The sequence below is a fragment of the Protopterus annectens genome, chromosome 7.part0, assembly GCF_019279795.1.
Source record: "Protopterus annectens isolate FY-2018-M chromosome 7.part0, PAN1.0, whole genome shotgun sequence".
Lineage (NCBI taxonomy): Eukaryota > Metazoa > Chordata > Ceratodontiformes > Protopteridae > Protopterus > Protopterus annectens.
Genome location: NC_056739.1, coordinates 1,477,245,987 through 1,477,270,572, shown reverse-complemented (window position 1 = coordinate 1,477,270,572; position 24,586 = coordinate 1,477,245,987). Strand labels below are relative to the sequence as shown.

At 42.4% G+C, this 24,586-nt stretch overlaps 1 protein-coding gene across 1 annotated transcript in view; it reads right to left on the bottom strand.

Annotated features, from left to right (window-relative positions):
• PLXNB1 (plexin B1) overlaps nt 1-24,586 on the bottom strand; it is a 3,809,096-nt gene that overhangs the window by 1,982,937 nt on the left and 1,801,573 nt on the right. Inside the window, exon 11 of the mRNA XM_044078026.1 lies at nt 8,433-8,541. Within this exon, the coding sequence (XP_043933961.1) occupies nt 8,433-8,541 (109 nt within the window). The remainder of the gene's footprint in view (nt 1-8,432; nt 8,542-24,586) is intronic.

The window sequence follows — 24,586 nt, the reverse complement described above, 5'->3', positions numbered from 1 at the left end:
AAACGTCTTGAATAGAAACCTTGTCCCATTTCCTCTTCTGGTACTGGTTGAATAGCCCCCCCATGCTCATGAGGGAAAGTACTTGTTTCTGGGCCTCTGCCCACTGATTTGGGGGCAGGTCTGGCCATCTGTTTGGAATTGGCAACGTGTGGAAATGAAATTTGTATCCCTGGGATACTATATTTAAAACCCATTTGTCCTGGGTTATAAGTTATCAGTTTTGTGCATGAAGAGCCAGTCTTCCCCCCAAAGGGGCGGCTAAAAGGTAAGTGCTTGGTAAGTGTAAAGGGAAGTCATTGAGACTGCTTACCATAGGGAGGTGTCTTGTTGTTTCCAGATTTGGAAGAGAAGGCACCCCATTGTTTTGTTCTGAAAGTCCCTTGTGATTGAAACCTGGAGCCTTTGGAATGTCTGGGTTTGACTTGAGTGGCTCTCGAAAGAACTGGAAAGGACCAGTTCTTAGTAGGCCAGTGCCTACTAAAACTTGGAGGTTGCACTTGTAAGAAATCTTTCACAGTTTGCATAGATTTAGCTTTACCTTCCATCTTGTTTAAAACTTCTTCAGCCTTATTACCAAAGAGACGGTCCTGTTGTAAAGGAGCATCCAACAATTTTGCTTTAACGTAAGGCAGATTTTGCTCTCTGAGCCAAGCATGCCTTCTTAGCACAGACCCAGTTACAGCAGCCCTGCAAGAGGCCTCCAAAAAATCAAAACCACATTGTAAAGTAGGTTTTCCAACTTGTTCAGCTGAATGCAATAAATCCTGTAAATCTTTGTTTTCCAAACAGTCAGAAATTATCACTTTCTGTTTAAGCAGTCCCATGACATGCTGTTGATATTTTAGCATATGAAATTGACAGTTTAAAGCCCTGATTGCCAAGGTTGCAGAAGTGTAAACCTTCTTACCCCATCTATCCAGCACCCTGGAATCTCTATCAGAAGGGGTAGGAATTTTAGCAGTAGAAGCCTTAATGCCCTTGGGACCCTGAGAAATGGTTTCAGGATCTGAAACAGGATTTTTGAAAATGAATTTGTGGGAGTCGGGAACACTGTAGTATCTGTCTGGCTTACAAGGAGCTGGAGGCAGAGAATCAGTAGCCATACTCAATTCTGAAAAAACATCAACAATGTCTAGAACAGGAGGTATAGAAAAAGGCCTATACTGAGGAAGAAGAAAATCCCCAAGTCTATTTTTAGATTCAGAGAAATCCTGACTTTCCCAGGGGAAATGTTCCCTTAAGGTATGTAAAGTTTCACCAAAAGAAAAATCCTCAAGGGGAGAAGCAGAAGGAATGGAATCTTCTGCATCAGAGTCCTCATAAGTAGGTATAGACAATTCCTGTTCATTAGAAAAGTCAGAGGAAATAGAATCCTGTTCAGAAGATTCATAACCAATGTCTTGCCTAGGCCTCTTAGAAGGGGGGGGGGGGGTTGGCTACCCCTGATCAGAGTAATTAAATCTTCAGCCATTTCTATCATTTGCTTTTTAGGTATAGGGGCCTGCACATGTGGCCCAGGCATCGGTTTTTTAGGCACAGGTCGAGATTTTGGCATTAATTTTGAAGATGGCGTCAGTCTAATATACAAATCTGTAGGCCTGAAAACACCCTCAGAAGCCGGTGCCTGCATAGTGGCTCCGGAACCATCCAAGGTAGAGACATCCGCAGGTTCCATAACTGAAGCATCTTGTGGCGTACCGGACTCTGAATGGGTCTCGGTAGAGGCCTGGGAATCAGGGGCTGCGAAAGCACCTCACTAAGTACCGGCAAACTGGCGAATGGCTTAGGAGAAGCGTCGGCAGTTTTGGACCACAACGGCCTGTCTTTTTCTTTGCATTTTTTAGGCATTCAGGTAGTCGGATTGCTAACCAACATTTCTGGATAATTGAAGCGTGAGCCAAAATATTTAGAAGCAAAAATGTACCAACGTTTGATAGTGCGTTGATTAAATAAAGCAGAAAACAGACAGCAAGGTACGTTGTGGTTAGGGCCTAGGCAAGGAATACAGTACAAATGAAAATCCTTATGAGGTATTTGCTGCCCAGAAGTAATGCAATTAACTTTTAGTGACATCGGCAAGGAGCAAGAAAAAGTTTCCCCAACAGGGTACTTCGCTTTTTAGTTGAAGACTTCAGATCTGAAACTCGAAATCGAAAATTTCAGGAGTCGGCCGACCGGCACTTGCAAACTGCTTCTGCTTCAGGCACCACGCAGTAAGAAAGACTGATGTAACTGTGTCGGCTGCATGTTTTATACCCCCAATGACCTGACGTCATGGAAGAAGGGACAGCAACCGACGCAGGACCTAAGACTTTGTTAATCAGGCAGACTGAGGGCAACCTGCCAGCAGATTACCTGAATGTAAAGACTACAACAGTGAAACACAAAGATCAACCATTGATGGCAGCTGGTAGAATTTTGCATCTCACTGTAAAAATACATAGACAAGGGATTGTCCTCCGATCTTTGGCAGATGCTGGAAGTCATAAAACAATAAAACACGTCCAAGACAATACAGAAAGTTTCCCAGTACAGATACTGTCTCTAGCTGCTACAAAGTAATTTAATTGAGATTTTTTTTAAGTTTGCTAGACTGAAGTTAACCTCCTGTGCACCAGTTTTCATTCAAAATATATATATTTAAACAGTTACAATAGTGCACCACTGTTTAAATATATATATTTAAACAGTTACAATAGTGCATGTACATTTATTTTCTATTCCAGTAGGGCAAACTGTGGTTACATTTTAAGCACGAGCACTTCATAAAATATCTTTATAACACGTCTGTACAAACCTAGTTTGAAATATACTTGACCAACAGTTCTAATACATTTGTAACACAAGCATCTCATATGAATCATGTTGATATTCACAAATGACATACAATTATTTACAAAATTCCAGGTAGCTGTGCTAGTAGTATCTCCTTTCGTCACACTGCCCTTCTCAAAAATGCCCCTTCCACCCTAGTTAGGAGGCATCCAAGGTCACTGGGGCTGTGGGAGATGGAAGGATAAAAGGGTGGCCTGAGAAAATTCTCTTGCCATGATCTGCCAAAAAACATGCTCTTTGCAAATTTTCATAATATGTATTGGAGTAGAGAGAGGATGACATATGAAAGAGCATTACACTGCCAGAGGACAATGAAGAACTCTCATGTAATAATATCTTGCTATTAGTATTAGAGTTAGAGAGGCTGCCATAGATCCTAGAAGTTACAAAATCAACCTTGCTGGTGGTGAAGGGTGAGACAGTACCTGGGATGCTTGGACCAATAAAGTGTTTATTCTTGACTGAAGAAAACTTGCTATTTGCATGACTGTGTTCAGATGAGCACTAATGAATTCTAAGACTTGAGTAGAGGAGAGATGAGACTTGGGTGTAGTTCACTGTAATGCCCAGTTGGTGACACAGCTGGAGCAAGTAGTCCCTGCCTTTAATCAGAAGGTTCTTGGCAGAAGCACAGAGGAGCCAGTCATCAAGATATGAAAACACCCGGTTCCCAACAGTTTCGAGTTAGCTGTGACCACTGCCATGCACGAACATCCTGGCAGCTTTGGTGAGACCACAGGGCAGAGCTCTGAATTTATGACGACTGTTCCCCAGCCAGAAGTGAAGGAATCTCATGGACTGTGACTATTTTATGTGAAAGTACAGATCCTGGAGGTCTATCAAGCACATCCAATTGTCCTTGTGTAGAAGTGGCAAAATGGACTGAAACATGACCATTCGAAACTTGAAGCATTTGACATACTGGCTTAAACTGCTGAGATCCAGAATGGGACTTGGGTTCTTGGTTTTCTTTAACACTGAAAAACCTTGATTAAGTTCCAAATCCTTGTTGGCCTAGAGGGACCATTCTGAAGACACTTTTCCAGCAGTTTTTGAATTTCTATGACTGCTGCTTTCCTCTGACTGGGTGGGGTCTGGGAATTTTGTAGAATGATTGGGGGGGCTGTAGGGAAAAAGAATATGTAATATCCTCTGGAGATGACCCTCTAAACTCAAGTGTCTGTGGTGATTGCTGTCCAGGTTTGCAGATGTGGGGTAAGTGACCCCCAAATGCCTCCAGAGTTCAGTAGTCAGGCAACCCTTCAGGGGGTGCTGATAGGGTTTCTCAGAAAAAAAAACTCTGAAACCCTTACTTTGTGGAAGTCACATATTATTAGAGTTCCCCCGACTGCCACTGGGGGATCTGCCCTCATAGCAGCCCTGGGAAGAGCCTTGCTACTTCTGGGACCACATTTTCTTGCCACCTCTCTGATTCTGGGAAAAAGTTCTTTGAAGCACAGCAAAACAGACCCCTACAGCAGATAAGGTCTTTCCATCTTGTTCACTCATAAACAGGATTTCTTTAACCTTGGGAACAAATAAGGTAGACCCACCAAAGGAAGCATTAATGAAGGATGACTTGAAAGGCTTTGCAAAGTCACAAAAGCATGTCCAGGCGTGCCGTCTCAAGGTTATTCCTGAACCAGCAGCTCCTGAAACACCTTCTGAGGCATGTGAAATGAGCCTCAAAGGCATTCGATAGGGACTGTAAGACAGCTCTGCAGAACCCAGCTTCTGGTCTTTCACAGACATGGACCCAAAGATGGCATTGGAAAACTCCTCTATCAAGTCCATCTGAAACCTTACATGTGCCAAATAATTTAATGACCCAAGGGCAAATGTTGCTGACACATACATGTGCTTCCAAAGTCTGTCCAACATCGACTCTTTGTTGGGGAAAGTAGAGTAGAACTTTGCTCTGCAAGTTCTTTCTTGGGGGCTGTTAATACCAGATCAACTGGAGGACCCTTGCTCCAGGGGGGCCTGATCTTTTGTTGCAAGTAAATATCGCCTTTCATGCCCTGCAGGAGATGAGGTCTACCATCTCATCTGCCAAGGGGACTACCCATGACATAGCTGACTTGGCTCTGAAAGCCTCAAGAAACACAGACTCCTCTTGGAAGAGGGGTAAGAAGACCAACCACCTTTCTGTCCCAAAATTTAAAGTAATTCACCAAATGAGATGTCTTCAACAGCTGACCTTGGGGACCCTTCCCCTTCAAAGTCAGTGTCTTCTTTGTGGGATTTCTGTAGGGAATCAAAGTGCTTACTCTTGCATGTACACTTCCAAGGGGGCTCTTCAGTGGGATCCTCCATAGAGGACACGGAAGTGTGAGGAGTCCTGAATGAGGACTTTCTGGGACTTGTGCAAGCCAGCTGCCCTGATGTGACAGGATGTACAAGCTCACAGACCACAGCAGACAGTTGTAAAGCAGGAAGACCTGAAAGGGGCATGCATGTCTTATCCACAGAGGTGGAAAAACTCTCTCTACTACCTTGAAAGCCAAAGACATAGGAGAGGTAAGATTTGCCCTGGCAGGAGCTGAAGACAACTGTTCGGGATGGCTCAGAGCATCATCATGGCTTTGTCTTGAGGTAGAAGCCAGAGCAGAGCTGTCCAGCACTTCAACTCCGAGAGGAAGAGATGGCACTGAGGACCTCAGAGTCGACCCAAATCCTCCTGGATCCTGGCCGACTCTTTGGCTCCGAGATCCCTCTGGCTCTGACTGGATCAGAGATGTAGTCTGAGTGGAGTAGCACCATGGCTTCAGATCCAACAGACATTCTGCAGTCTAAGGTCAGAGGGCTCTGAATCAGAGGGTTGGGATCGGAGTAGGAGTCAACCACAGTGTAAGGGGCTAATGGCACGCTCATAGGTTGAATATGAGACACAGCCAGTATAACTCCCAATTGAATCCGAGCTCAAAGAAACTTCCTCATCATCCTGTTGACATCTACAATGAATAGGCTTCAAGACAACCTAAGAGATGAGGAGATGGAAGGTGGCCTGGAACAACCTCTTGGAGTCTCTTGGAGAAAAGGATGGTGGATCCTGGAAGATACCATCTCCAAGGTAAAGGAGGAAGAGGTGTCAGCCAGTGACTTAGCCTTAAATGCTGTCAGATCCAACAATTTTGAAACCGTTTAAAGTGGAGAATCTGGAACAGCAGAAGAGGAACGATTAAGAGTTAGTTTCTTTCCTTCATTCCTCAATCGTAGAATCCCTTCTGGAGGCTTTTTCGCAGGGGGAGCTCCAGCAGAAACAGTAGCAAATGTAGAAGTGCCTGAAGAAGTTGAACGAAAAAAAACCTTCAAAACCAATTTGTTGTGGTGTTAACCAGAGCACAATGGCTGAAGCCTGCACATATTTCTCAATCTGTGTCCAAATGGAAAGAACCCAAGCAATATACACACTTCTGGTGGGCATCAAAGTTTGGTATTTTGTGCCCACAGGAGGTGCAATTTTTAAAGACGGTCGGCTTGTCAGACATTATCCAAAAATTTAGAGCAAAGATAAGGTGAAAAAGGAAAGGCTACCAACAGCAGCAAAAGAAGGAAACCTATTACCAACAATGGTAATACCTAGGGTATCTGAACACAGGTAGCAAAAGCTGGGAAGTTAGAGAGTAAAGGCCTATTACAAACAAACAACTTTTTTAAAGGTATAAATGAGAGAAAGAACCAGCAAAGATGTAAGAAAAAGGAAATAAGCTATACAGCTATGAAAAAAGCAAATACAAAAGCAACTTATCTCATCCATTCGTAAAATGGTAAACGAGACCTTAAATATTGCTGTTACAGAGAAAGATTGTGGGTAAGGGGAGGAGCTCTAGCTACAGATCCAAGTCTTTTGAAATAGCAAAAGTCAGATCAGAGACCCATAAGTTGAGGAATGGACGAAAGACATCAGATCTTGCATATGCCTCATCTTCTCTTCTATCTGTGCACTAAAATTTAAATGTAACTTTATATATAAACTGTGAAATAATTCTGAATATTCTTTACATATGTGCGACTTTAGCAAGCTTTAAATACTGTATAGTGTACAAAATGTAGTGCTGAACTGTTACGCTATATACAGCTCAGTGTGTTACGTAACATTTTATCAACTCGTGCTAAATGACTGCAAAAAGTATGTAATGTGAAGATTTTCTCCCTGGGCCTCCACTGAAAAGGGCCTTTGCCCATTTGGACATTCCCATTAATCAAAGACTAATAAAGAAATATGCTGCTACATATGCGCTGTGTGGACAAGTCCATTATGTCACTGTGAATGCAATGCCTCTCAATGTAAATGAGTGATGAAATGTTATATTATATTAGAATGGCTACCAGAAGTGCATGAAACATCCGCCTTGCTAGATCTAATGCTTATTTAATGAGATGCAACAGTTTAGAGGTACAACCCTCTCAACCATATCTAAGGACACAAGCTGTCAAGCACAGGGGCAGTAAGGAGACACAGGCCAGTGGAAAATTAGTTTAAATAATTGAACATACAGGGCAGCACATACAAGAGATCATTATGGCTTATTTATTCATCCTCCCCAATAACGGAGGTAATACAGGTGACTTTAAATCAATATTTGGCAGTCTCTCCTTGGTAGACTATTTATGCCACGAAACAAGGGTAAATCTAGATGAACCTTCCTTTAGGGAGCCCAGACTCCTCCTGCAGCCAAAAAGCATCTTCCCAAAAATGAGGTATTCTGTCTCAAAAAGTCAGTTATGTACCAAATGTGAACTGGAAAAGTAAACAGAAATGCAATCTCCAGGTAGCCTCCTGAGACGTGGATGAGTAAAACTCAGCAGATCAGTGCCACACTCCTTAGTAAAACTGACTACCAACTTACCAGCAATCCCTTTAATTTAGGCAGTTCCATCTGATTTCTCCAGCATGAAAGTGTTTTTGCTTCTGAAGGCAACATTATTCACCTCTTCGGTAGAAGAGCATGAAAAAAATCTGCAGTCAATTACTGGAATACACGCATCTCCCCCCCTGCACTCTTCTCTTTTTAGCACAACGCACGTGGGCTACATAGTGGGTGGACAGGTAAAGATGCTACCTCAGAGAGATTAGTTCTCCACTTTATATCCAGGATGTCTTCTGTGCAGTGTGTGTGTGTCTTGTGTGTGTCTGCATGGAGTCTGATCTTCTGGTTGCTCTGGCTTCTTCCCAGGTCTCAAATGTGTGGTAGGATCCTTTAAACTGACTGTGTGTGTGTGTGTGTGTGTGTGTGTGTGTGTGTGTGTGTGTGTGTGTGTGTGTGTGTGTGTGTGTGTGTATGTGTATCCTGTAATGGACAGCAACCACTTCCTAGATTAGTTTTTTTTGCGGTGTACCCAATGACTACCCAGATAAGCTCCATATCCTCTTAATTCTGAATCAAGTGGGCAATCACAGAACAAGTGAAAGAACCCAGATGTGCTTCAAATTCACCTACAAAAAAAATTTAACAATGCTAAAAATTCTGCAAGCAGTCTAGGAATGCACTCAAATTACATACAAGTTTATTTTTACAAACATTGTTCAGTGTGTTTATTACAAAATAATAACCTCAACAAAAAAGGACATTGTAATGAAATATTGGTCTTACGTTTTCATTGTAAATAATGGAGCCATCCTCACAGGTAGGCTTATGGGTACAGAGATGTTGATGAATACACCAATTACAACCCCACTTACTGCTAACACATCCTCGGCACCTATAAAAAAAATAAAAAATAAAGCGGTTGCTGCAATATTGCATCTTTTAACAATTCAATATTATTGATTGTATATCACCATGTGGAATGACAACCTGCCTGTGCCAGAAACAAAAAACTTTTTAAAGGCTAAAATTATAGGCATCAGTTCATATCACCAGTGTTTTTGCAATATCAGCACTCTTAAGCTCCCAGTGGAAACCAACTTAAAAGATCTCTACATTAGAAAAAAATGAAGTAATTAGCAGCACAAAATAAATATTTCCAGTACTGTTTTCGTATTCAGTACTGAACACTTGCTTCTGTGTTTCATGTGTGGTACAACTTTTTTTTTTTTTTTTTTGCTCAAAGTCGAGGGGTGGATAAACAGAAAGTACAGTTGTGTACCTACTATAAATATAGATGTTTGAGTGTATTCACTGTTGCAGTCATTACTCATGGATTATCCTGCTGGCAGGCTACCCTCAGTCGGCCAGAATTCCAAAGTCTAGGTCTGGCGTTGGTTGCTGTCGCCTCTTCCCTGACGTCAGTGCACCAGGGGTATAAAAGATGCAGCAGACGCCATTTTCTTCAGTTTTTCTTGCCCCAGATGTCAGGTGGCCCAGATAGGTAGGCTGAAAAATATACCAATAAGAAATGCATGCACAAAAATAACATTTCCTTCATCTACAAGCAAATACACCAAAAAGGTTGTATAGGATAGAGAAGTGCAGATAAGTCCCAGCAAAGAGAAGGGGGATGGAGGGTGGGTAACCTGGACTGCAACAGTGAATACACTCGAACATCTACATTTATGGTAGGTACACAACTGTACTATGTTCATCGTGTTTCACTGTTGCAGTCATTACTCTTGGGTAGAATCCCAAAGCTGAGGATGGGTGGCTGGGCTAAATAGGATTAGGAGAGGCTATGAGGCCCTACAGAACTGCAGTGGCGAAGCCTGCTCTGGACCTAGAGTAGAGAGGCAAGTGGTAGTGCTTTGTAAAGGTGTTTACTGAACTCCAAGTTGCAGCCTCTAAGATATCTTTGGTTGGTACTCCTCTGAGGAAGGCTGCTGAAGTGGCTGCTGCTCTGGTGGAATGAGGCATAATGCCCTTAGGCACTGATTTGCCATGTTGAAAATAGCAGAAACAGATGCAATGGCCTACCCATTTAGAAATAGTCTATTTTGAGATAGCCTTTTCTTGTGATCCTGCAGCATGACACAAAGTTGCCCAGTCTTTCTGAAAGTTTTTGTTCTGTCCAAGTAGAAGCGCAACTGCCTGTGTATGTCCAAAGAATGCAGAATTTTCTCACCCTTGTTCTGTGGATTTGGGAAAAAGGTAGGCAAGTGAATGGTTTGACTGAAGGCCATACTGGACACCACCTTAGCATAAAAGTAAGGTTTGTCCTCAGAGAAACCCTGGTCTGGATGAAAACTGATGAAAGGTTCCACAGCCATGAGTGCTTGTAACTCAGACTCGCCTTGCAGAGATTACTGCTAGGAGCAGAGCTGTTTTCCAGAATAAGAATTTTATACCTGCTGTTGATGCTGGCTCGAAAGGAAGCAGTGTGAGTTTTTCCAAAACATAATTGAGGTCCCAGGCCGGAATTGGTGCTCTCCTTGGAGGCCTAATGTTTTTGGCCCCTCTGAGGTACTGCCTTATTGAAGGATGAGAAAAGATAGGTGGTTCCGTACTGTAATGTGCTGAAATGGCAGAGGCATGAATCTTAATAGATGAGAAAGAAAGGCCTTTGTTCAGCATCTCAGTTAGGTATTGTAAAATCGGAGGAATATTTGGTACAGACGTGTCAATGCCTTGCCCCTGTTCCAAGCACAGAATCTCTTCCATTTTTCTGCATAAGATTTTTTGGTACTGGGCCTCCTGGCATCCAAGATAACATCCATAACAGCTTTTGAAAGAGGAGTGTTCTGAATGGCTACATTATCTGCCATGCTGCCAGATTTAAGGTCCTGAGTTGGCTGTGCAGGATCTGACTGTTTTGTTGGGTCAGCAAGTGAGAAGTTTGAGGTAATATCCATGCTGGACCTTGAGACGAGCTCTTTAGGATGGGGTACCAGTGCTGGCGTGGCCAGTCTGTTGCAATCAGTATCATTTTTGGCTTTTCTTGTCTGACCTTTAGGAGTACTCTGGGAAGGAGAGGCAGTGGGGGAAAAGCATATACTGTTAGATTTTTCCAGCTGAATGATAGGGCGTCCACTTTCCGTGCTTGCTTGTGATAAATCCTTGTGCAAAATCTCTGCAATTTACAGTTGAGGGGAGGCAAATAGATCTATGTCTTGGCATCCCCATTTCCTTATTATCATGCTGAAAACTTGTGGATCCAGTTTCCATTCGTGGGGATCCATGAGGTTTCTGCTTAGTTCGTCTGCCAGAGTATTTGCTTTTCCTGGCAGGAACTGCGCTTGCAGGTGAACTTGAAAAGCCAATGCTGTGTCCCATAAGGTCTTTGCTTGTCTGCAGAAGGGGTAGGAATGTGTACCTCCCTGCTTATGTACCACATGACCGTAGTGTTGTCTGTCTATCAGTAACTGTCTTGGATGAAGCAGGTCCTTGAAAGCTGTCAGGGCATTTTGAACAGCTAGCATCTCTTTTTATTGATGTGAAGATGCATCTGGTTTGCAGGCCATGTGCCCTAAATACATTTTCCTGCCATATGGGCCCCCCCAGGCATAATTTGATGCATCCATTGTCAGTGTCTGTCTGGCTGTGGGTAAACTGAATGGCAGACCCTTGTTGTGGTGACAGGCTTCTGCCCACCATTGAAACTCCTGTTGTAGGCAGGAAATGAGTGCAATTACTATCTCCAGGCTGTGGCAATGCTGAGTCCAAACACCTTTCAGATACCATTGTAGTTTCCTCATATGCAGTCTGGCATATGGAATTAGTAGAATGCAGGATGCCATGAAACCCAAGGCCTGCAGGATTTTCCTTGCAGATAAGTGGGTTTTGTTGCCAATTTCTTGAAGTAAGTAGTCAGCTGTTTTTGCTTGTCTGGCTTGAGATAAGCCATCTGGGCAGTTGTATTTAAGCTTGCACCCAGGAATATTATCTCTTGAGAGGGCACTAGTTTTGATTTCTTTTAGTTTACTGTGTACCCTAGGCCGATTAGTAATCTTTTTACAAACGCCAGATGCTTTAGAAGAGTGTCTTTGTTCTCTGCTTGAATTAGGCAGTCGTCCAGATAGGGATATATCTGAATTCCTTTTTGTCTGCAAAACGCAATTACTGGTGCCAGGCATTTTGTGAAGACCCTGGGTGCAGTAGATAAGCCAAAGGGCAGTGCACAGAATTAGTAATGCATTGAGCCAGCTATGAATCTGAGGTATCTTCTGCAAGACCGTCTGATTGGGACATGCAGGTATGCCTCTTTTAGGTCCAAAGTTACGAGCGAAGCCCTCTTGCCCAGCATGGGCAGTAGCTGCTGTAGAGTCAACATCTTGAATTTCGGAAAGTCCAGAAATGTATTTAGTATAGACAGGTCCAAAACCGGTCTCCAGGTTTTGTCCTTCCTGGGTACTAGGAAAAGTCTGGAGTAAAATCCTTGCCCTGCTCTTGTTGTGGTACTTGCTGAATGGCCCTCATGTCCATGAGAGCTGTAATTTGCTTTTGTGCCTCTGCCCATTGATTGTGTGGCAGGCCTGGCATGCCCTTTGACCTTGGTAGAGTGTGAAAATGGAACCTGTAGCCTTGGGACACTATGTTCAGGACCCATTTGTCTTGGGTAACCATTTGCCAATTTGATGAAAAAAGTGCTAGTTTTCCCCCTAAGGGGGCTGTCAAAAGAAAACTGCTTGGAACTGGTAGAGGAAAGTCATTGGGACTGTTTCCTGTAAGGTTGTGATTTGTCTTCTCCGCTTTTGGAGGTAGGAGCACCCCATTGTTTAGGCCTGTATGAGCCTTGGGGCTGAGATCTGCCTCTGGGGTGCCTGTATCTGCCTCTTTGTAGTCTGTCTGAGACTGGAAAGGACCAATTATTAGAAGGCCAGTTCCTGCTAAACCTGGGTGGCTGTACCTGTAAGAAATCCTTGGCTGCCTGCGTGGATTTTGCTTTATCCTCCATTTTTTCAACACCTCTTCTGCTTTAGTACCCAACAAAGTATCATGCTGTAATGGTGCATCTAATAATTTTGCTTTAACATGATCAGGCAGATTCTGTTCCTTTAACCAAGCATGCCTTCTAATAACAGAAGCTGTAACAGCGGCCCTGCAAGAGGCCTCCAGTGAATCATAACCACATTGCAAAGTATGCTTTCCCACTTGTTCACTTGCGTGCAATAAATCCTGCAATTCCTTGTTCTCAAAACATTCAGTATTTGTCAACATTTTCTGCTTAAGTAGTGACATTAAATATTGCTGATATTTAAGCATATGAAATTGACAATTTAAAGCCCTTACAGCCAGGGTGGCAGAAGTGTAAACTTTTTTCCACCATTTGTCTAGAACCCTAGAATCCCTATCAGAGGGGACAGGGTTTTTTTGCAGTGGAAGCTTTAATCCCCTTGGGACCCTGAGATATAGTTTCTGGGTCAGCTGTGGGGTTTCTACATAGGAATTTATGAGAATCTGGGACCCTGTAGTATCTGTCTGGCTTAGCAGGTGCAGGGGGCAGAGAGTCAGGGGACAGACCGGACTCTGAAAATACATCTACAATGTCTAAGGGGAAGCATGGAGTAATCCTGTTCAGAAGAGGAAGCAGAGGAAATAGATACCGGATCAGAAGAATCATACTCTGTCTCTTGCCTAGGCCTCTGATCAGGAGGGGGATGGGAGCCCCTGATCAAAGTAATTAGGTCTTCGGCCATTTTGAGCATCTGTTTTTTAGGCATTGAAGTCTGAGAAGGAGAATGCGGTACTTGTTTCTTTGTCTTTAGAGCTGCTTTAGTCTTTGAAGCTGAAGATGGCTTAATATATAGTTGTGTAGGTCTGAAGACACCCTCAGAAGCTGATGCCTGTTCAGCGGCTCCGGACCCATCTGAGGGAATGATTTCTGAGTGTCCAATACCTTGAGTATCCAGAGGCCCAGTCGGCTTCACGTGGGAGTCGGTAGCAGCCTGTGGCTCTGAGATGGTGGGCGCCAGGGGCTGTGAAAGCACCTCACTGGAAACCGGCGACTGGCCTAGTAGAGGCTTCGTCGTTGGTTTTGGACCTCGGATGCCTATCCTTGTCCTTGCATTTTTTGTAAACTCCAGTTGTCGGCTGTTCCGATGGCATCATATAATTAAATCTTTGGTCAAAGTAATGAAATGCAAAATCAAACAGACGCTTGATAATGTGTTGGTTAAATCTAGCACAAAACCGACAACTGGCAACGTTGTGATCAGGGACTAGGCAAGGAATACAGTAAGAGTGAAAATCCTTGAGGTATTTGCTTCCCACAAGAAATACAATTGTTAACTTTTTCTGACATCAGTCTGGAACAAGAAAAAAGTTTCCCCAACGGGGTACTTAGCTTTAATGAAGACTTCGGTTCTAAAATTCGGATTTGAAAATCTCAGGAGTCGGCCGACCGGCACTTGCGAACTGCTTTTGCTTCGGGCACCACGCGGCAAGAAAGACTGAAGAAAATGGCGTCGGCTGAATCTTTTATACCCCTGGCGCACTGACGTCAGGGAAGAGGCAACAGAAACCGACGCCGGACCTAGACTTTGGAATTCTGGCTGACTGAGGGTAGCCTGCCAGCAGGATAACCCAAGAGTAATGACTGCAACAGTGAAACACGAACATCTGGTGCTCCTTAGGCGAGAAGGGCCAGACTAAGGAATGAACTTATTTTTGCTCATGAGCTACAGAGCAGCACTGGGCACTAGATGAACCAGCTACAGCTCTGCTTTATGTACTACCCCCACAAATTCCATTTATTTATATAGAATTTACTCCTCCCTTTTTTACAAAAAATCCAACCTTCAGTTCCATTATCTCATTTAGAATATTCAAAACTTCCACTACAGTTCTCAAAACGTCCATTACAGTTCACTTAGATTTTTATTTCCATTTTCTAGCAAATTTTTTTTGGCAGGCAACAGCACAATATTCAGTAAGGCCTTACTGGGTCTAGACAATTCATCGCACTTCAGAACATGCATGATGAAGAAGCTCCAAGTACGATGTTATCTTATCTGAGGTGCCTAATATAAGCATTTTTAAACCCCTACCCTGTTGTGTTTAACTATTGTTTTTCACAGGGGACAATACTTAGAGCTCCCCTAAAAGTAACGATTGACTTTTAGTTTCTCTCAGATCTACTTAAATCAACAGCAATGGACATTCAGCAAATTAAATGTTACAGCCTCTTGATTCACAACTATAACCCATCAGTGCAGCAACTGCCCAACAGCAAATAGATCTAATGGAACAACATGCTATTGCCCCTTCCCACTCCAGCAACATTTCAGAGAGGCTGGAGTTAATGATAGACAACTTGGAAAGCTGAACACTTCATAACTACCTTGGAGTAATTGAGTTGTTAGAGAATACAGAAGGGGCAGACCCAATAGCATTCACTGGAAAGGAACTGTGCACCATTTTAGGAACATCAGTAGCGGTAGTTGTTTAAAGAGTTCATAGACTCACTTTGGTCTGCCTTTGGATCCAACGGTTGCCATTTTTTTTTGTTTCTCTTCAGAATGCATTCCAGGGCATCAAATTATCTGCAAGAAATTCCTACTTTCCTCAATTTTTCTATTGCTCATTAACTTAACAGGCTAGCATTCAGATACCTCAATACAGCATACATCTGTGACATCTGCATGCTTTGGGACTTTGGTGATAGGTTTCTTTCATAACCTGTCAGTTTCCCTTTTCTTCTCCCCTTTCCATTGTGTAGTGCAGGGCTAGCCACCCAGAAGTGTGAACATCAACTCCAATTGATTATTACAGCTGAAATAACATCCTAGCCCCATGTCCAAAAATGGGAAAAAGGGGTATGGATGAAGTTTGCATCAGTTCCTTTCAAGTGTTAACCTTGTCATGCTATATTTAGATAAATACTCAGAAATGTTTCAAAATAAGTTTTACTTTCTGGATACAGCAGTGATCAACAAGGAAAAATGAGCAACATTCATCTTTTCTGTTACTTAATCCTTACTAGTGTGACAGTACCTTTACTTAGCTTGTTTATTAAGATTTCCATACATTTCTTCGAAAGATGGATTTTCTGCGAATCAAAAGATTAAGTCGGTTATTTTCAACTCTTTTTGGGGAGTTTTGAGTTGTGGTAGATGTTTAGCTTATGTGGTAATATGGGGGGTCATCTGCATAAGTTTGTTAATGAGAACCACTTTTTATAGAGCAGTGAGTAAACAAATCACTGCTGAGCTTGAGGTGATTTCATCCTTCTCAGGTTTCCTGACTCACATTCAGTCACTTCAAATAAGTGCACTTACAGTTTTCAGTCTTTGACTAGACTTAATAGTCTCCTCTACTGATCAGAGAAGGCACCTCAGTTTACGGCTTACCCGGAAGTACAGTTGTGTAAGTAAACTTACCATAATGGCAGATGTTCAAATGATCACTGCTGCAGTGGCTGTAGCAATAAGAGTTGTATCCTGCCAAATTTACAACAACCAGCCAGCTTCCAAAGCTTCAGGGCACCTTCCACTCATCCAAACCATCAGGCAGCTCGAGCTCAGCTAACCAAAAGAGAAGTTTGGGTGTGAAGACCTCCAGAATTTACCTGCCGAAAGAGAAAAAGGGAGAATGTGCCCTGAAAAGACAAAGCTAGCCCCAAAAAAATAAATACACAAGGGTCCACACACTGGTATAAAAAGCACAGCAAAAAACAAGGGGGGTAGCGGGAACAACTGCTGCAGCACTGATCACTCTAGCATCTACTGATGTGAAAAGTTTACTTATACAACTGTGCTATGCTCATCAATGTTCACTGCTGCAGTAGTCTTAGCTATATGGGTAGATTACCCTTAGTCTTTGCTATATGGGTAGATTACCCTAGCTAACTACATTGCCCCTAGAGAATGGTTGTAGCAAAGCCTGATATGGACCCTGAGAAGGAATCAAGCTTATAGTGCTTTATAAAAGTATGCACAGAGGACCAAGTAGCAGCTTCTAGAACACTTCTAGAATCCAAACCTTTCCAAATAAACTACAGATGAAGCCAAGGCCCTGGTAAAGCGGGCAATGACTCTGCCTGTGATAGTTTTGGTATAGTGAGTATAACAAAAGGTAATAGCCTTATAAGCAAGTATTTGAAAGTATACCGTTTTGACACAAGCTGTCCCTTCTTACCTTCAGTAGAAATGAACAACTGATCTGAAGACTGGAAAGATTCAGTTCTGTAAAGATAGTACCAGAAATGTCCCTGGACATCCAAGGTAAGAAGTATCCTTTCTCCCTAATTTTTATGTTCAAGAAAGAAAATGGGAGGATGGATAGTTTGGCTCAAAGTAAAGTCCGGTACCACTCTAGGCATAAAAGAAGGACTAGTTCGCAAAGAAACCCTATCCCTATGGAAAATGAGATGGGGTTGACCCACCATGCGAGCTTGAAATTCAGAAACCCTTCTTGCAGAGGTCACAGCAATAAGAAACTGTTTTCCATGTTAACCTCAAGTCAGGCAAGTTAGCTGTTTTAAATGGTACTAGCGTCAGCTTCTCTAACACAAAAGTAAGATCCCAAAGAGTGGTCACTCATTTTCTTGGAGGCCTCCTTTTCAAAACCCCTTTCAAAATATTTTAACATGAAACTGGATTGAAATTGGAGGATCCATGGGTAGACATGCTGAAATGGCCAATGAATGAACCTTGACACAGGAATACATAAGGCTATTGGATAGTAACTCTCAATTATCAAACCAGAGAACAATCACCCCCTGAATGGGTGTTGAATATGTTGTTGGTACCAACTAAAAAAACGTTTCCATTTGCTAATACAAAATTTTCTAGTAACAGGCTTTCTTGCCTCCATTAGTACTTCCTGCACATCCTCAGTAAACAGGTGCCTAAAAGGAATTAAGACCATCATCCAGGCAGTCACCTAAAGCTGACTGATGCTGACAAGATCCAGTCCATGAGAAAGCTTGTGTTAACTGCTCCTGGCCATTTCCAAAAGAAGGGAGAACCACAGTTGCCAGGGCCAGAAGGGAGGCGCCATAATGATCTTGGGAGATTCCTTCTGAATCTTCAAAAATACCCTGCATATCAGTGGAAAGGGTGGAAAAGCATACAGGAACAATCCTGTCCAAGAAAAAGAAAAGGCATCTGTTTTCCAGAACTTCTTGCATGGACTCCTGTAACAGGATCTTGCCAGTTGATTAAGATAGGAGGCAAACAGATCTGCTTGAGGAACTCCCCATAAATGGATCAAATCCTGGAAGATACTACAGTTGTGTAAAATCTCATAATAACAGTAGATTTCTTTTCCTTCACTGTTGCAATATTCCTTACATCTTGGGACTTTCTGCCTCGGGTAGCCTGACGTCCAGCAAGTATACAAAAGCTGACTGTTGCTTTAAGGTATGCCGTATATCACACACATGCTCCTCACACAGCATAGGGCATAAAGGTGACATCCGGACATACAATCCTCAGAACTGATAGCCCCAGTAGGAACATCAGTCCAAGGAGAACCAAGAGGTAAATCAGTACATCCAGGAGGGAAACGAACTAGGGGGAGGAGGTTGGGAGTGAATACTGCAACACTGAAGGAAAGGACATGTACTGTTATGGTAAGATTTTACACAACTGTACTATGTCCTTCCATTCACATGTTACAGTACTCCTTACATCTTGGGAGAGTGCTAAAGCTAAAGAAGAAACCTGGAATGAGGAAGGACCAGCACGGCCCTCTAAGAAGCCATGAAAGATGGCCCTAGGAAAACCAGCTCTGAAGATCCCATCCACCTTGTAGTGCTTGGTAAAAGTATGCAAAGTCGTCCAGGTAACTACCTCAAGAATACAGATAGTATCCAAACCATTGGAAGAGCACCAGAAGCAGCTACAGCCCAAGTAGAACGAGCCTTCATGGAAGGAAGGATCTTACCATGAAAAGAATAACAAAAAAATAGCCTTTGAGATCCAAGAAGAAATAGTTTGCTTGGATACAGCCAAACCTAGGATGAAAACATACAAATGATCAGATTTTCTAATAGACTTAGTATTATCCAAATAAGTTCTTTATGCACATCCAAAGTATGCAGCACCCTCTCAATGGCAGACTACAGAGAGAGGAAAAAGTAGGCAAATTAATTTACTGATTAAGTGGCAACTCATTAACCACCTTGGGCATAAATTAAGGATTTGTATGCAAGGACACATTATCCTTATGAAACACCAAAAAAGGAGGACAACCCATAAGGGCTTGAAGCTCAGACACCCAATCTGGCAGAATTAAGAGTCAGGAGAAGTAAGAGTCAACAGAAGAACGGTCTTCCAAAAGCAATGTTGCAAGGAAACTGAAGCAGTAGGTTCAAAATGAGCCTGAGTCAACTTCTCCAAAACAAAATTAAGGTCCCACGGAGGAGGAAAAGGCTTCCTGGGAGGCCTAATATGAAGGACATATTTAAGGATTTGTTTAGATTCAAATTTTGAAGCTAAAGGAGGAGATAAAGGCAGACAAGCAGAGACAGCTAAGTGGACCTTAACAGAAGAACAGGTCAAACAAGCATTGAGAAATTCACACAAATATGAAAGAGCCAAAGGAACATCCACAGGAAGTGGATAGAGGTTATGAGACGCACACTAAACAGAAAACTTCTTCCATTTGGATATGTAGGATTTCCTAGTACTGGGTTTCCTGGCCTCCTACAGGATGCAAAGCACATCCTCAGGAAAAAAAGGTGTCTATGTAGATCAAAATCCTATCACCCACAGTGTCAGCTGAAGAGTGGAAAGGTGTGGATGGATGAGAGATCCCTTGTCTTGAGTGAGTATGTTTACCTTGTGAGGCAACGTGTGATGATTGCCCTTGGCTAAATGCATAAGAGGGAACCAATGCTGTCTCTGACAAAAGGGAATCACCAGCAAGAATTTGGGAGCATCCTGTTGAATTCTGAACAGGACTATTGGAATATGAGGAAAGGGAGGGAATGCATAAACAAACAACTCCTTTCAAGAAAAAGAGAGGGCATCCACCTTCCACACTAGAGGACCCGGGACTCTGGCACAAAACAGAGGAAGCTGTCAGTTCAGAAGGGAGGCAAATAGATCTAATTGAGGAGTACCCCACTGGTGGACATGTCCAGAAACACATCCCTGTGATGCATCCATTCATGGGATTGAGTTAGACCTGCTCATTGTGTCTGCCACAATGTTTTGACCCGAGAGAATGTAAACTGCTCAGAGTCACTTGATACTGGAACAGCAAGATCCCATACCAGGAATGCCAACCGGCAAAGAAGGTAAGATCTTGTTTCCCCCATTTGTTTATATACTGCATCACTGTGGTATTGTCTGTAAATACCTTGAGAGGTCCTGGAGAGAAAAAAGGATAAAATGCCTGAAGGCCCAGCAGAAGGGCTCTCATCTCGGACATTGATGGGGTCCTTCTGTCATTGAGGTGATCAAACCCCCTGCACCTTTAGGGAGCCAAAAGCTGCTCCCCCATCCCACATATGAAGTCTCTGTGAACAGTTCCCAAGAGGGAAAAGGGGAATGAAAAGGGATCCCTGAATTCAGGGACAACTGCTGGATCCACCAGTGAAGTTCCTTCTTGAGACAAGGTAGAAAAGGAACTACAAAGTCTAGAGGATGTGCATGCTGAAGTCAGACTTCAGAAACCACTGAAACTTTCTCTTGTGGAGTTTGGCCAGAGGGAGCATAGGGATGATGAATGCCATGAAACTCAGAGCTCTCAGAAACTCCTTGCCTGTAATGAAGACCAGAGGAAGAAAGTTTTGAAAGAAGGAAATGAGAGTTAAGGCCATGGGAGGAGAGAGGGATGCCAGCATAGGCGCCGAAGAAAAACAATAGTCTGTGAAGAAGTCAGAGAAGACTTTTTGAAGTTTACTGTAAACCCTCAGGCTCTGAAGAAGGGAAATGGCAAAATTAAGATATTGTAACAGGATCTCTAGAGACAAAGCATGAATCAGCAGGTCATCCAAGTAAGGAAATACTTGGGGATCCCCTGCAGCAAGCAATCAAAATCGCGAGTCATTTGGTGAATACCCTTGAGACAGCAGAATTTCTGCAATTTAGTGAATGTGTTTTCAACTCGACATATACTAGTGACTGTTTGCTAGTAAAGTAATGCTTACAATATAATTGCACATAACATCTAAATGCCATGAAAGCACAGTAATGGTAATATCACAACAGCCTACAATTGGAGGCTAGGACACCTTACATGGGCATAGTCTGGTTAGGTGTGTTGAATGCACTGCCTTATAGAAGTTTTTGCCTGTAACAGAGTATAGGAGAACAGTAAATCTGCATGTTGGAGTTAAAGGGTAAAAGAACAAAGCTGACCTGTGTTACTGGAACAGTGCAATACATACAGTATTATGTAACAGAGTATGCAAGTAAATGTAGTATATTAATGTATGTATGCTTTCTGTTTTTAACTGTTTGGGCCATGTCGACTTACTGCTTTGGGTGAAGGGTTTCCTAGGTGTCCTTAACTGATATATTCCGCTCACTTCTCTCTCCCTAGGACTAATACGTCGATCCTCCTTACGCCCTCCTCAACCAACCCAGAGAAAGGCTTGCAAAGCAAGAAGGCTACTACATGCAGCAGTGACAGTTTTAATTATTTAAACAAGTGTCACTGCAGAAAACTAATGAGGTTAATACTTTTTAACTAGTAATATATTAGCCAGCTAAAACTTTTGTTAATGTTACAGCCTACACAGGAACCGTAGCACTAGCCACCAAATAAAATCCAACTTCCCTTTGTACTTTAAGTGGCAGCAAATGGATACTGGTTTGGTATTTTGCAGTGTTTTTTTGTTTTATACTGTCTCTTACTTAACCAGATCATTGTGTACAACTGTTCTCCCTGACCAACCAAAATGATTGGCTTTGCTGTAACCTGTGGTTGGGCTGTACCCGCTCTGTTCGCCTCGCTTGGCTCACTCCACTCCCTTACCCTACCCCCAATTCCCACCCACCCCCGCTACACATACATTTATTCAGCCCCACTGTCACCTGACCTCATTCCCAACCAAATTACCTACCTCCAATTTAAATCTCTAACTAGTACCCAATACAACTTGCAACCACACCCTACCCACATCTGCATTCAAACATTACACATATTGTCTTTAACCACCACTCAAAAAGCTAGTCTTCCTCCCACTACTCTTTTTAAACCTCACAGCCTTAACCTACAATACATCAATTAACACCACCATAGACCTACATACTACAACTTATCACACCACACATTGTACATCACATAAGGAAACTCATGCAAACTACACCATTTATTCCACATTACTTAAGGAAAGCATTATTCCATACTCCAATAGGACCTATATACTCTCACCCTCACATCCATAAGGCATCATACATATCTCTAATAACTTTCACATAATTAAAACATATGTTACACATTACCACTACAATCTCAGGTGAAATGCATCTGAAGCCAGGCCCATTTCAAAACATATTTGCTAATAAATCAAAATCTGATTTACTCATCATAAACAAATACCAGAAGCATCTATAACAAACTCACCAACCTGCATGTATTCATTAGTCAATACTCCCCTGACATACTTACCATAACTAAAACTTGGTTAAAACCCACCACCCTTAATGATGACATCCTCCCACCAGGTTACAATATTTTATGGCTAGACAGATTAGGCAGGAAAGGAGGTAGTGTCGCTATTCTTTCTAAGAGTACACTGAACCTCAAACCCCTTGTTAATCTTATACCCATATTTCAAAATGCTGAAACCTTAGTTTCTGTCCTGGCTTTAAACAAAAAAAAAAACATCAACATTCTTTGCCGCTACATCCCTCCAGGTAATAACTCATCAACTATAGAAGAGATGCTACGATGGCTCAGTCATACCCTACCACAAGAAACTATCCTATTAGGGGATCTAAACACAGACTGGCTACCCTGTAACTCCATTACCTCCTCTACCCAGGTCAACCTTTATGGCTTATCTCAACTTATTCAGGAACCCACCAGAATAGACAATAAATCCCATAAACAATCTATACTTGATTGGACACTAGTAAACAACCCTAGACATAACTACCTAACAAGATGCCTTCCAGATGGTCTAAGTGACCATCACCCCCATCTTCCTTCTGAGGAAATGTACCATTAACGGGAACCCCATCAGCTACAAACAGGTCAGGGATATCCATAAGGTAAACCAAAAGGACTTAAATGACATCCTAACACAATGTAATTGGAAACCCTTAAAAACCCTAGCTGTAGACAATGCAGCTGACTATTTCAATAACATATTTATCACCATTCTCAACTCTGTAGCTCACATCAGGTAAATAAAAGCCAAAACAAATTATGCACCATGGCTTCACAGGGATACTAGAACACTACTTAAATCTAGAAAGAAGGCCTGGAAAACATGGAAAAAGACAGCTCTAAACAAGCCAGACAAAATAAAAAACAACTTGGGAACCTAGCCAAAAAACAGACAAAACAAGACAAACAGAACTACTTAAATCTCCAAAACAAATGCACGAACCCCCCCAAAATTCTAGCACACTATCAACTCCCTCTTAAAACCCGGCAAAACAACTACCCCTGCCCCCACATCCCCATTTAATGATATGAATAATACTGCTTCCCAATTTAACCATTTCATAAACTCAATCCAGTCTTTGTCCACTCAATTTTCCAAAAATAACCTCACACCTACAACTACAAATGTGAACTCTCCAACTAACACTACCACTATGCCAAATAACATACCCCCTTCAATCTCTCACCTATCCCAACAACTAAAAATCAAAAAACTCTTGTTAAGTCTGAAACCTACTACTCTAACTGCAGATGGTTTACCTTTCTATAAATGGTATATCCAGTTTCAATTCTTGTTAACCGGTCCATTCAGGAAGCCTACGTCTCTCAAATATGGAAAATATCTTGCATCATACCCCTACATAAAGGTGGCCACTCCGACTACTCCAACTACCGCCCAATAGCCATACATCCACCATTATCCAAGCTCCTCGAAAAATGTATTCATTTTCAAGTAATGAAACATCTAAACACACAATCCTCTCTTCCGTACTCAACATGGCTTTCATCCACATCACCGTACGACTGCTACACTTCTCTTTCACAAATCAAAATCAACATAAGAACAATAAAAACTTTGTATATGCTACTTTCCTCGACCTATCCCAGGCATTTGACAAGGTATCACATCCAAAACTAATAAGACTCCCTCATATCCCTATCCTTTGCTTCCCCTACCATATCCTGGTTTAACAGTTACTTCTGTGATAGACAGCAGTCTGTCCAATGGCAAGAGGTACTATCTCCACTACTTCCGAATTCCATAGGAGTACCACAAAGCTCAATACTGAGTCCTCTTCTCTTTACTCACAAACAACCTGCACACTGCTGCACAACATGCCACCCTTGTACAGTACGCTGACTCCACACTCATATGCGCAACTCCACTCTACCCTACAGCAGCTGGCCGAAGAATCTTTCTCCGCTGTTGAAGACTGGATCACCTATATCCAACTTATCCTCAACCACAACAAGACTAAATTACTTTTATTCACACCAAACAAAACCAAATCTAATCCCCTAACCTTCTCTAGCTCATCCAAAAATGGCACTCTAATCACTCCTTCCACCCATACAAAACTACTAGGGGTCGAAATAGATAAAATCGCTAATTTTGGTGTTCATATAGCATAGCCCAAACTATCCAAAAGGTTCACAAAAAATGGGTACTCTATTGGCACAAGAACTTTCTCACTGATAAAGCAAGAATTACCTTAGCCCAAACTCACCTTCTGTCTACACTCACATATGCAGCTCCAATACTAATCTACATTAGAAGAACCGATAGAGACAAAATTGAGTCATGCTACAACAAAATTGCTAAATTTGCCAATAACTCCACATTCAGAACTCATCACTGCCAAGTA